Below are 14705 nucleotides of genomic sequence, written 5' to 3'. Positions count from 1 at the left end.
ACAATGCTCCCTGTGATGTCAGATCTTGTAAAAAGATCTGACATCCTACCTCTGCTGTGGCCTTAACTAAATGTGATAGAAGTTAAAAAAAAAGAAAAAAAAGAAAGGAGAGTTACAACAGCCGCAGTAGCCCACCTGTGACCTGATACAGTGGCTTCAGATGGACTAATGTATCCCATGAAAACTCTGCTAGGAAAAGGAGCGTTAAACTGCCCTGGTAGGAGCTGAACTCCTGTCCTTTTTTCCTTTTTTCAGGTATTTTCTGTTCCTTGTCTGTTTTTCTCTATCCATATGTGAGCTGTTATTCTGGCTGTCATTTTTCAGTTTTCTGAGTTTACAACACTGTTCGAGCATCTGCCTGCCTGTGACTCAAAGTTCAATTTCAAGTTCAAATTTCTGAAGTATTTGTGGTTCACAAAATATTTGAATGAAGAAAATTAATAATTTTCTTAATGATGTCATCATATTGTATATCATAAGGCAATCAATAAAACACACCTACCAATATGGTAATTCATTAACAGCCACATTGATAAATCTGCACACTATATAGTCAATCAATCAATCAATCAATCTTTATTTGTATAGCGCCAAATCACAACAAAGTTATCTCAAGGCACTTTACACATAGAGCAGGTTCTAAACCGTACTCTTCAAGTTTTAATTTTAAAGAGACCCAACATTCCCACATGAGCAAGCATTTAGCGACAATGGCAAGAAAAAACTCCCTTTTAACAGGAAGAAACCTCAGACAGAACCAGGCTCAAAGTGGGCGGCCATCTGCCTCGACCGGTTGGGGTAGAGGGGAGAGAGAGGAAGAATAGGAGAGAGAGAGAGTAGCACATTGAAAATAAACATTGAAGCTAGAAGGTCCGGGACTGGAATCTGTCATCCGGACGTCTACAGGCCCAGATTGCCTGTGAGATGAGAAAGCACAGACAACTCCGGGGAAGAAGTGTAGGTTACTGAATGCATTAATAGTACATGAATGTTATTGGATATAGATGGATGGATAGAGAGAGAAAGAGAGGAGGAAAGAGGAGCTCAGTGCATCATGGAGGTAGGAGTCCCCCGGCAGTCTAAGCCTATAGCAGCATAAACTAGGAGCTTGCTAACTATAAGCTCTATCAAAAAGGAAAGTTTTAAGCCTACTCTTAAAAGTAGAGAGGGTGTCTGCCCTCCGGACCGAATCTGGAAGATGGTTCCACAGGAGAGGAGCCTGATAACTGAAGGCTCTGCCTCCCATTCTACTTTTAGAGATACTAGGTACCACAAGTAGGCCTGCGTTCTGGGAGCGCAGTGTTCTGGTAGGTACATAAGGTACTATGAGCTCTTTAAGGTATGATGGAGCCTGACCAGTAAGAGCTTTAAAAGTGAGGAGAAGGATTTTAAATTCTATTCTTGATTTTATGGGAAGCCAATGCAGTGAAGCTAAAATAGGAGTAATGTGATCTCTCTTTCTAGTTTTTGTCAGAACGCGTGCAGCTGCATTCTGGACCAGTTGGAGAGTCTTTAGAGACTTGTTAGGGCAGCCTGATAATAATGAATTACAATAATCCAGCCTGTGTGTATTAATCACACTCCAGTAATGATCATAGTCAGTTCTGTAGACTTTAACAAGGCAAACAGGTGACTGGAAGGTCACAAGTTTGATCCCTGTAAAAGCAAATGTATCAGCGACTGACGTCTTGGAGGATTTTTGAGAAGAAGTAATCCCTTAACATGCTTTGCAGAATATTGTAATTAAAGTCTTAATCCTCCACCAAAGGATTAACTTGCATTTTGTATGCCATCCTGTTTCCTGTGTTTCTCCACAGGTTAGAGGTCAGTGAAGGCAGTGGTATCAGTGGACGGAAATGATGTCCATGCAAAGTAAGTACTCTGTCACCACGTTAAGCATGTGTGATTTTACATCTGTGTGCAGTGAGACTTAAAGTCTATTCATTTATTTCAAGTAGAAAAATGGGGAACATAAGAAAGAATAAAATGCTGTTTTGAGCAAATACGACAACTTCTTGTTTTCCTGTCATGGAATTAACATGCTTCTCATTCATGCTTGTATTCCATTCATCAGGAACAATAGCATTTACAAGGCTTTTATGGACTATTATTATTTTCTCACAGCCATAAGCACTGATTATTTGTAACAGAGGAATTATGTGCATGCCCCTATCAAGGGATCTTTCCAACAATATAAGTGCAATCAAACCACAATGGTCTTAGTTCTAAAAGATGTACGCACAATCATAGAGACGGAGAAGAGGGAGAAAGGGAGAGAGAGACACAAGAGGGAGAGAGGAGAGAAAGAGGCTCTTTAAAAACAATATTGAAAATAACAGGAATATGAGTTGATGATAACAGCAGCACGCATGGCCATCTATCAGGACCTGGATGTCCATGGCCCGGGCTTCTGCATCCACCTGTGAGGCGAGAGAGCACAAACACTACGGGGAAGAAGTTAAGATAGTGAAATGCATAAATAGTAAATGGATATGAACAGAAATGGAGGAGAGAGAAGCTCAGTGCATCATGGGAAGTCTCCTGGCAGTCTAGGCCTATAGCAGCATGACTAGGAGCTGGTTCAAGACAAACCTGGCTGACACTAACTATAAGCTGTATCAAAAAGAAAATACATATCCTGATCCATATCCAAATATAACTCCTAGGTTCCTTACAGTGGTGCTGGAGGCCAGAGTAATGCCATCCAGAGTAGTTATATCATTAGATAATGTGTTTCTAAGGTGTTATGTACAGTGGCCCTGAAGTGCAAATCACAACAGCAAATCTACCTACCTGTAGGTACCTACCATGTACCTACCTTTTCTGGTTTGAGTCTCTCTAATGCCGTTGTGTTTTGCGATTTGCTGTTGTGATTTGCACTTCAGGGCCACCGTAGTTATGGGCCAATAAATACCAATGATTCATCTAATAATAACAATATTATAATGTGAATAACGTGATATATAAAAAGTATTTTGTTAAAACGAGAAACATCTTTTTGACATGGTGGCAGCAATACATTAGCACTGCCATAATTCTGAATAATTTCTCAGTCATCTATTTCACATCTACTTTATTAACTCTAAAATGTGTTATTTCACTTTTCAGCTTTAGTCCACAGTTAGAAGTATGTCTGCTTTGCAAGTGCTGACATCCCAGCTGCCAAGGATTCCATTGATTTCCCATTATGTGTTCTTGTTTGATGCCTCTTAGTCATACATAAACTAGTTACATTACAGGTCATTTTCTTTAAGGTCTAAACTCTTGCACTGTTGACTGAGACATCCATCAAATATCTATTTTATGATCTCTAAGTTGTCCAACTAAATAATCAGTAGAGGTTAATGACATTATTCTATGTGATCGAAGATGATTCACAGAGTCATCAGCTCCCATAAGTGTGCATTATGATGCCTCGTGAGTGTATATGAGAGGAAAGCTGGATCTCTGCTGTGAAAGAGAAGGCATAAGCTTTGGATAAAATGAAGTCACTTCTTAACCTTCCCCCAGACCTTCCCTACAGGGAACACTTACCATTTCCAAGACAAAAGACAGACAGAGTTTGTGATGGTGCTGATGCACACACAGTTTCTCCATGAATAAACAATGCTTAATATATTCCTGACTTCTGCACCAAATTTTTGGGATCACAGACCATGCACCAATGTAAGAAATGCAACAGCACAGTTAAACTAGTTCAACACAACCACAAACCATGACCACAGGGTGTTTTCCTGGACTTCACAATATCACTGTAACGACCAGAAACAACAGGACCCCAGAGCAGACCAGAGACGAGCAAAACAAACTGGAGGTAACTCAAAAAAGGGTTTTAATAACAGGCAGAGTGGGGGTAGTGAGGGAGCAGTGGCTGGGTCTGAGGTAGGGTTCCAGGGAAGGTTGGTGAGGGAATGTCCAGGAGGGGAAGGCAGTGCACAAGGAGAGGGATCCAGGGGACAGAGGCAGGGCACCAGCAGGTGGGGAAGGCGAAAACTGTGGAGGGGACAGGAGAGAGGGGTTACAACAATAATACTCTTCACTAAGCAAAACCACACAAGAAGTACGGCCCAGCGTTACCACATGCCTAGCAGAACTATCTGGCGATGAAGAACCGGTCTTAAATACTGCAGCAGCTTGTTGAGGTGATTGAGACCAGGTGTGGAGATCGATGATGATGAGATTGAGGCCAGGTGCGGAGAAGAACAGGCAAGGGAGGAACCAGGAGGCCACACACACACACACACACACACACACACACACACACACACACACACACACACACACACACACACACACACACACACGGAGACGGTGACAGAGACTCAGGTCACAGCTGTGACAATCACTGTCTTTTGTCTATTAAAAATATGGGTTCAAAGTTTTTAAGTCTGTCTGAAAATGACAGTCGGGTGCCCATAAAGAAGTTTTCCTTGCTGTAATCATTCCTTCTAAACAGGGTGACCCCTACTGACATTATCTTGTATCTTGTGTTTCTCCACAAGTGCTTTGTATCTGCAACACAGGTGCACCATTCTTGTGGCAAGGTGGGGCAGTTTCAAGTGCTACTACTGTAGTATAAGTAGCAGCAGCAGTAGGGTTGAAATTAGTGCTAGCCGCTGTAATAGTAGTGCTTCAAGAGTCTGCCCAAACCCTAGGATCTGCCATCCAACCTGGGACCTGTACAGGTTTAGATACATGTTTTATACAGTCAATCAGGTCCAGGATGGGTGCTGTCTAGGTCCCAGGTCCACACGTCCCAGTTCTGTTACATTAGGTAAGACAACATTAACGTTAACATGTTAATAGCATTCAGCTTTGAGATTGCTGCTGATCTGGTCTGTGTCTCCCGGTGGGGTTCGGATCTGACATTTCTCTGTTCTTTATTGGTCCAGGAAAGTCTTTCAAATAATAGAGGGGTCCGGTTCGGGTTCAAGTATGGTTCTTTTTATTACATTTTTGCCTTTTTGAATTCGGGCACAGGTTTTTGGATCTGTGAGGACCTCTAATTACTATAATTACTAGTACCTAATGTGTGCCATGTGTTTTTTCCCCTACAGTGAGTGAGGCGGATAGTGTGGTGAAAGTGGCGGAGTGGCAGCAGACCTACTATGCCTCAGACTCTGGAATCCAATCAGGAGCCACCACAGTGCAGGATGATGAGAGCAACACTGAGTACAGTGGTAGTAAGAAGTACACTGGCAGTACTACAGCTAATACTACCACTGTTCCTGCTACTGCCACTTCTGGGGGAGGAGGAGAAACAGCGGCTGGTGGACTAGAGAGCCCCACAGGTGAGACTTTCTATAATGCTGCCAGTGATTTATTTGTTTGCCCATCGATCTGTCCGACACATATGATTATCTAAGGCATGAGTGAATGAATTTTGATTCAACTTTGATTAACATTTGGTCAATTAACAATGTAAAAAATATGATAAGTGCATTTTAATAATGGTAACAGTAATTATAAAACATGTGATTGTTATCTAATACAGTGAACATGTGAAGTTTGTACTCCTTCAGAAGAAACCATTCCCTGCTATTCATTCATTTTAAATATGAAATCAACTTTCACAATGAGATAACTTTCTGCTTCCTGTTTATCACCTGACATGTCTCTTCCAGGAAATAATCCCTTAAAAACATGTCGCCTAACAAACTGTATTGGCACACACATGCTGTTCGTTCAGACAGAGTTTTTTCAAGCTTGGTTTGACACCATGACACTAATCAAATTCACAAACAAACAAAAAAACGTATGATATGTGTAGCAAAATGTCAACAAAATGGGTACTGTATATAGTAGGCTATAACTTGGGACTATGAGCCATAAATCACAACATTTTGCTGGCATTTTTCTTCCCTAAAAAGAGTTATAGTGTAGGTCTGTTTTATATCTTTTTCCTCTGAGGCTGTTTACTGTCGATTTTAAATAGCATTTTGGAGAGGTGTCCAGTTGACTACTTTTGTTCAGATTTCATTGCTGCCTACTTGGTCAAAGGTCAAAGGTCAAAGGTCCCTGTGCATGTAGCAGGGCAAGCACCAAATTTGTTTTGCACAGGCTGGCTAAGAATGTTTTTTTGTAAAACAGACCGGAGCTAAGGCTGCCTGTTAGAGACAGAGGCTAAACTGAGGGGCTGCATAAAAGGCCACTACAAGATAATATAATTCGAGCTGTGAATCATGCAAAGCTACTTTAGTGGAGTCCATGGAGCTGGAAATTAGTTATAACTAATTAGTTATAACAGGTCCACTTTAAGTAGCTAAAGCCAAAATGTAAGTGTAGTATTAATGTTTGACAAACAGTAGCTGTGTGTTGTAGTGGAATGATGAAGAGAACAATGAATTGATTTGAGCAAATTTTACTAAATGGAACTACTTTCAATTTTTTCATCACTGGTTTTACAGAACTACATCAAATACTCTCATCAGTATTCAGACTGATCTATAGCTTATTGAAACTAACCATCTCAGACAATGTGCAAAGCTTTAACAGGGCACTTACTCAACATTTACTTCCATCTAATTTACAAATAATAATAATGAATAATAAATGAAGGTCTACTTTTATGTACTGATTAAGATTTGTTGCTTTGTTAGCTTGTTTGTTAGCAACTTGCAGACTGCCTTAATCTCATTACAAATTTAGACATGCTTTCTGCATATTTGCATTTTAGAGTTTTAGGTGTACCAAAGTGTATTCTGTTGCTGCTGCTAATGTATGGTTCAATAATTTGAAGGAGAAAAAATGGTGGAAAGTTAGCTCATTGGCCAGGGCAGAGGTGATTTTTTTCCTTTTCTTTTGCCATAACATTGTTTGCTTTTGATTAAGGTGGACAAGATCACAGCTCAGTTTCTACACGAATATTCTAAAAACTGTGGTCAAGAAAAGTTAAGCTTGTAATATTGTTTGTGCATTCACATGCATGCACAGGCAGTGTGGCTACAAAAAGAAAGAACAGAGAAGCTTAGATAACAATACACAATGAGGTACTGTGGCTTACTTCACTATGTATTTACCTAGAAAATAGTTGTTTGCTGACAACTAACTCTAGTGAGTTAATTATAACTTCTTTAGTTATTGCACATACTTCTGTGCCTGTCAGATAATCACAAAGCTTCAAACTCTGTATTTTTAATTGAATTTATTTCTGGGGTGCTTTAAAATCTACATTGTTAATTTGAAGTACCTCATGAAACAGTTACATAAAATAACAAATCACAGTTCAGATAACTACACAATGGAAAGACAATGATTCAAACAACATTCAACTACATGGTTTCAGCAATAGCAGCATCTGGAGGCCAAAGTAATGCCATCCAGAGTAGTTATATGATCAGATAATGTGTTTCTAAGGTGTTTGGGGCCAAGCACAATAACAATAACTTCTGAGTTTAGTTGTAAGTCATCCAGGCCTTTATGTCCTTAAGGCATGTTTGTAGTTTAGTTAACTGGTTGATTGCATTAGGATTTATTGAATGATATAATTGAATATTGTCCGCATAACAATGAAAATGTATTGAGTGTATCCGAATAATATTACCTAATGGAAGCATATATAAGGTGAATAGTATTGGTCCAAGCACTTGTTATTTGTTGGCTTTGTCAGTTTGGAATAATATAAACACAAATAAGCATGTAATAAATATGTTTTCATACCTGCAGATAGCTCCTACATTACTTAGTTAGTTAGTAAATCTTTGCCATGAAGGTTTTGCTAAACATTGACTGTATTAAGTTCTTCATTGATGTGTATGGTACAAATAAAAAGATGAGATGAAATAAAAGGTGTGGACATACTTTAAATGATGAAATAATTAATTGAACCAAATGTTCAGACTCAAAAGCATCACTCTTACTTGGCGACTGTCAGGCATAATTAATGGTAAATGGACTGCATTTGTATAGTGCCTCTCTAGTCTTCAAACCACTCAAGGTGCTTTTACACTACAAGCCACATTCACCAATGGCACAGCCTTCAGAAGATTAGATAGGATAAGATAAGAAGTACTTTATTAATCCCTTGGAGGGGAAATTGAATGTCACTTTCTCACAAAAACAGCCAACATACAGCAAGGAAACATACAGACTCAGGCAGTACAAGATAAGAGCAAAGCACCACATCAACATCAATCAAACAATCCACAACGCAGTTGAGCCAAAGGGTAAGTTGAGCCAACCCTTGTTGCTAGGAAACGGTAAAAAACATTGATCATGTGACCAAATATTTAGGAGGAAGGCATCATTTCATGGAGTTTGTGAAGGTAAGAACCACCTGGGTAAAGTGGTTAGATCTTTATTTCAAAAAAAAAAAGTTTCACTCTTGAAAGTGAATTTAGTCTATCATAAGTTTCATGAGAATTGTGTTTAGACCAAAATAGATAATTTTAAATGTGTTTTATAAATCAATTGTGGTATCTATGAGCTACAACATGAGGTCATAAACCTAGCATAAAAGTGCATCATTTTAGCTGTGGGGACTAATAAAGTCAAAATGCTAGCTCTGGGGTAAGTTGAGCCATTTGGCCAGGGGTAAGTTGAGCCGGTGGGTTGGGGATAGATGTAACGAGAGGAAGATGGAGGGAGAAATTTAACGAAGATGGATAGAAGAGAAGATAGATAGAGCAAGAAAGGAAGGATGATGAGAGGATGAGAGTTTCAGTTCAGATTGTTCAAATGTGTTACTAGTCCATAACTGACCACAGCTGTTAATGTTCTCTTCCCAAGCGCACTTTAAGGCATTCTCATGTTAAAATGTTTTTTTTTACAAAACAGCTGTTAAGCAGTAATATGCAATAATACATTTTAAAAAGGGTATAGTACCTGTTGAATTGTGTAAAATAAATACAAATACACATGAATGTGAAGAAGTGACTGTTATTTAGGGAGGGAGAAGGTGGGGAGGAGTAGGGATACGGCTCAACTTACCCCGCTCCTAGGCTCAATTTACCCCATACACGGGGTAAGTTGTGCCACGAGACCACTTTTTTGGACATGCTACTGTATATTATCGAAACAGTTATGTTTACACTCATTCTGTTTGTTTGAAGGGATGCACAACATCCTGAAATATATGCAGATATATTAGTTAGCGACAAAACTGTGATTGCCTTGATGTAGTGATCCCAAATATAAAAAATGGCTCATCTTACCCCAGTCTGCCCTACATTATGTTTCATATTGTATTTCAATGGACTATGGACATCAGTGAATGGTTTGGCAAACGGTATACTGGAACATGGGACTGAAAATTCATTCAATCTAGAATTGGTTTTGAATTGAGAATTGATTATGAATCGGACACCAAGAATTGGAATTGAATTGAATTTTAAAATTCCCAAAGATTCCCACCCCTAATTCAAACAAAGGGGCTATATATTCTCTCTATTAAATTCCATTATTGTTAATTTCAGGAGTCACATTCTCCAAACCTTCATGTAATATTTCAAATATGAAAAATATTACATATGTATCCATCCCATGTGCAACCCAGTTGTTTGGCGTAGTAAATTTCTTCAAATCACAGACACGTGGAATGTTTGTTTCATACGTTGTATTTCTATGTTTCAGTGTTGGTCAGTTTAATTATTATGTTTTATGATGTGAAAATGCTGTGGTTAAGGTCTGATTCGATTTAGGCACAGGAACCATTTGGCAAGGGTGAGGAAAAGGTTAAAATGCAAAATTAATTTAAAAAAAAAAAAGTTGCAAATGTCCCTACGTCTCACTAAACACACTAGGTTTTGTTGGATGGACACTCTGCTTTGATACTTTCCATCTAAGATTCTAGCCAAACACCCAACCCTTTCTCCTCCTAATAAGACAACTCATATAGATGTCAACTGAACCATGTCATTTTAAATGTTTATATGATACCTATTGTGGAAATGTTGATATGACAGGTATTGCTTAAATATTGATATGCTATGTATTAAACGTAAACGTACAGAAACATACACAGATTTGGTGTGTAATTAGACATTACACACCAAATCTGCAATTTCCCATTTTTAACCCATTTGCTGCAAATAATGCAGAACTGTCCCTGACCTTTTCCAAAGTGTGGTGTTGTTTAGATGATTTCCTACCTTGCAGGCAACCTTTGGTTTAGTGCACATGCAGATGCATATCTGCGCAAATTTGCATCAACTTGCCACTTTACGTTGACTTTATATGTAATGATGTCTAAAATTTGCTTCACTTTCTGTCTGAACAAACAGTAACACCCTTTCCCATAAGCCCTGAACTTAGGTTAAACATCAGCGGCTCAACTGACAGCACCAATCAAGTGGATACAGCCACACATGGGGGTAAAATGTAAAGATGTCTTGAGCCTATCCTAAGAATGTGTGTGGGGCAGATCTGGTATATTTTCAGTATTGGCTTAACCCGGTCAAATGCAGATACTTTCATTAACGTGCCCTACTGTGTTTTGTCCACCTCAGTTTAAAAATTTGAGAATGTCAGGGCTAGTTGATACAGCAGGTGAGTTGTTACACACTCCTTAGTGGATTCTGAATTCCATGGCCACCGTTCTGCTGTCTATCACATGACCAACACCTTTTCTGGGGCCTGACATTGGGCGCCTTAACCCTGCTTTCAACACTCATTTTTTCAAAGTAAACACTTCGGACCCCGCGGGACACTAGAGCATTGAGGGGGCGCTGATAGGCAGGGGCTGGGATAGATGGTAGCTCGCCTCACAGCGGACCGTTACCCTGATCCCGAGATCCAATTACGAGCTTTTTAACTGCAGCAACTTTAACATATGTGATTGGAGCTGGAATTTCCATGGCTGCTGGCACCAGACTTGGCCTCCAACTGATCCTCGTTAAAGGATTTAAAGTGTAATCATTCCGATTACAGGGCCTCAAAAGAGTCCTGTATTGTTATTTTTTGTCACTACCTCCCCAAGTTGGGAGTGGGTAATTTGCACAGCTGCTGCCTTCCTTAGATGTGGTAGCCATTTCTCAGGCTCCCTGTCCGTAATCGAACCCTGATTCTTTTACCCGTGGTCACGGAATCTACCATTGAAAGTTGATAGGGCAGACATTTGAATGAAATGTTGCAGCCACGAGGGCCAGAGATTGGCTTCAGGTTATCTAGAGCTACCAAAACGAACGTATTTAAGTCTTAGTTTTCGGTTCAGTAGGAGCCTTTGTCAAGTCCATCTGCTTAGCCTACGTTTTGGATTTTACATGCCTGTTCCAGAAAGAAAGACCTTTTTCTGCAGCGCTGCTTTCACTTTGGTCTCTTCATTTGTGTCCACCTGCTCTACTCTTCATGATGTCTCCATTTATTAACCGCTCCTGAGGCAGACACTGTGACTCTGCATTGTTTGGTCCAGATTCAGCCATATTTAGTCACCTTAGATCACATTTAGTGAAATGCATTCTAACTCAATGTTTGTCCTTTGAGTAATTAATGCAAAAGAGTCGATTAAAATCGGATACAAAAATGTATTCAGATAATACTCATTATCATGTTAATGTTGAATTTTGATTCACAGAATCAAACTTAATCTCCAAACCTTAATTACTAGGGGTGGAACATACGTAAAATGTATACTGAATAGATTTCCTTTTAATTTGTAATGGAAGCCTAAAGTGTCAGGTAGGAATAGAGTGATCTTACTCTTCTTCAGCTGATTCTGTTCAAAAGATATGGGTCGTCAAATATGTAAAATGTAGACAGTCATAAAATATTTAAAATGCTTAGTTCATTGAAATGCAAAAACCTAAAACATCTCCTGCACCAAGAGAACATATGTAAAACAGGGTGGTTGTAATTATATGATTATAACTATTCAATTACTACAAACCTTTTCAGGTTATTTCATATGAGGGTGAGCAGTACTTAATAAACACAAGCGCAAGAGTTGTAACAGTAGATATTTATTTTGCAAGGATGTGAGACAAGATAAAACTATTGGTAACAAAAAGTATTTTTCTAAAAGGGGGAGGTCCTTAAAAGTAAGAGTAAAGCCCACAGTCTTAAAATCAGTCAGTCCTAGAGGGCTCACTGTTGTGCTCAGTCTTCCTTGTTTTCCACCTTTATCCAGCCCTCACCACCAGGTGTCCCTCTTCACCTCCGCCAGCTGAGTTCAGAGGTCTCCAATGCGCTGATGCCTTGGTAGGTTGGCCTGTTCTCACCCCTCACTGAGGCCTTCTGAGCCAGCTCAATGCCTCCAGGTGACTTTGGAACAAAGAAAAGACAGCCAACAATCGTCCCAACAACCATAGGGTGCTCTTTGGCTACTGCAATGTACTTCAGCTTTCAGTAACAGTGTATTGGGAACGGGAACTCGCGGCTTTGGGCAAATGTCCAACTTCTGCCATATGCGTCAAAAGGCCTCCAATACACTGCTGCGCCTCGGCTGGGGCTACTGGGAATCCTCCCTGGTCTGGATGCTGTGTGGCCTCCGTTGATAAGGACAAACATTAAAAAAACCCTCTCCAGTGTTAGTGAAAAGTTAAAGAAAAGGCTGTACTTAAAACAATAACTATAAATAAAGACCGCAACCAAACACATGCAGATAAATTGAACTTATACATGCAGTTAAGTAAAATACACGGTAATCAATGAACTAAAGACAGCTTGAAACGCAGCACTCAGCTTGACATATAAACAGGAAAAAACCTTCCTATAAGTGCATTTTTTGTACGACAATATTGTGCATTTTCACCCCTCTGAGCATCACATCTGGAGGAGACTGGATTGACTTGTTTGTCTTCCTGGTCATTTTGCTATCTGAAAAGACAGAAAAAACTAGATATGTACATATTGAAGCATTATTTAACCAATTAATTCAACCTGGTTGTGGTCTCTCTTGTTCTCATATGCTTTCTGACACGCGTACATGCGCACACACACACGTACACACACACACATTGGTACACACACGCTGTGTGACCCAGGCTTCATGTCTCTTTGTTTATACACCTTTGACATACACACACTAACTGTCTCACATTGTCTTATTTCTTTCTCCATCTGACAGATTTAGATTCTCAGTACTCACTGACCCGGGCTCAGCGTGTCAGGGCCGCCATGTTCCCAGAGACCCTGGTGGAGGGCGAGGCGGCCATGCCCATTCAATCAGATCCCTCGCAGCAGAGCAACGTTCAACGACTGGCTGAGCCTTCCCAGTTGCTAAAGACAGCCATCGTCCACCTGATAAACTATCAGGACGATGCTGAGCTGGCCACCAGAGCGTTGCCAGAGCTCACCAAGCTTCTTGCTGATGAGGATCCGGTATACCGCTTTCACACTGAATTACTCAGGATTTGAGCTTTTATACACATACACATTATATTGTACACAGTCATTTCCTTTCAATTTCTAGGTTGTGGTGAACAAAGCAGCCATGATAGTCAACCAGCTGACCCGAAAAGAGGCCAGTCGCCGGGTGCTGGTGCAGTCTCCAGCCATGGTGGGCGCTGTGGTGCGTGCCATGACGACAGCAGTTGACATAGAGACAGCTCGCTGTGCAGCCAGTGTGCTCCACAGCCTGTCGCACCAGAGGGAGGGTCTGCTGGCCATATTCAAGTCTGGAGGGATACCAGCGCTGGTCCGCATGCTGAGGTACAAATATTTAGATTACATAATTATAAATGACATCAATGCAACAAACAATATATCCACTAGTGGAGCTAAAAATATGGTAATTAAATTTAAAATAGTTAAGATGTTCCTTTATTAATCCCACGATGGGGAAATTTACAATACAGTAAAAAGCCTCAATAAAAAAAAGAAAGAACAATAAATTAAAGTACAACACAATAAAAATATCAACACTAGTAAGTGTTGTTTACAAAAGTAAATAAGTAGAGAGTTTAGATTGTTATTACACAGCTTTAAAGTGAGAATGAATATATATATATATATATATATCACAGTTGAACTGAAAGGAGAAGTAGACCTTAAATACTGATATTATACAGTAGTGAAGATTAAAGTGCAGTTTGTCACATTGTCCAGGTTGGGGGAGTCTCCTGGAAGCAGTACTGGTTGTACAGTCTGACAGCTGCAGGGAGGAAGGACCTGCAATATCTCTCCTTCACACACTTTGGGTGGGTCAGTAGCTAAGGGGGCTCTCCAGTGTGGTCGAAGTGACATGCTCCTGCTAAATGTGAAAAAAGGGGGGAAAAAATGTGAGGAGCACAACATTGAGTAAGCTCTTAAAATTATAGCAAAAATGTTCATATTCATGGAAATTTGGTCAGAGTACTGGTTTGTGTAGAAAAAGTAAATTGTAATAAAGATATTTAGAAAAACAGATGGCCTCTCTAAGCTTACACTGAAAATGGACTATTCGAAACTGGCAACTGCAATTTGACAGTTGTATGATGAAAGGTCAGGTATGTATAGGATCAGACTGCAAATTGTGCCATAAGAAAAGTCCACAGATGGTGGAATAATACTTTTTGAATGGGCTACCAAATTATACAGGACTATTAGTATAGTGGAAGTAATAGTACAAGAAATATTTTCTAATTGATAATTTTCTCTGTGTTCAGGGTATTTTAACATACACAGACAGGTTCGTGATGCACACCAGTTGCAGTGGCTTGGATGAAATAGTCCATGATCTGCAGTGCACAGGGGGTGGTACATTGACAATTATAAAAACTTCAAGGACATTTTGTAAGTCGATCTGAACCCACTTTAAGTTTTAAATTTCTAATTTATCCGTCAATAAAATC

The 14705-nt window shown here is 39.8% G+C and overlaps 1 protein-coding gene across 1 annotated transcript in view; it reads left to right on the top strand.

Moving 5' to 3' along the window:
* LOC133998944 (junction plakoglobin-like) overlaps positions 1-14705 on the top strand; it is a 161941-nt gene that overhangs the window by 100794 nt on the left and 46442 nt on the right. Inside the window, exons 2-5 of the mRNA XM_062438002.1 lie at positions 1818-1872; positions 5058-5291; positions 13001-13254; positions 13346-13584. Of these exons, the coding sequence (XP_062293986.1) occupies positions 1857-1872; positions 5058-5291; positions 13001-13254; positions 13346-13584 (743 nt within the window). The 5' untranslated portion in view covers positions 1818-1856. The remainder of the gene's footprint in view (positions 1-1817; positions 1873-5057; positions 5292-13000; positions 13255-13345; positions 13585-14705) is intronic.

Source organism: Scomber scombrus, chromosome 18, assembly GCF_963691925.1.
Source record: "Scomber scombrus chromosome 18, fScoSco1.1, whole genome shotgun sequence".
Lineage (NCBI taxonomy): Eukaryota > Metazoa > Chordata > Actinopteri > Scombriformes > Scombridae > Scomber > Scomber scombrus.
This window is presented reverse-complemented; position numbering and strand designations above follow the sequence as displayed.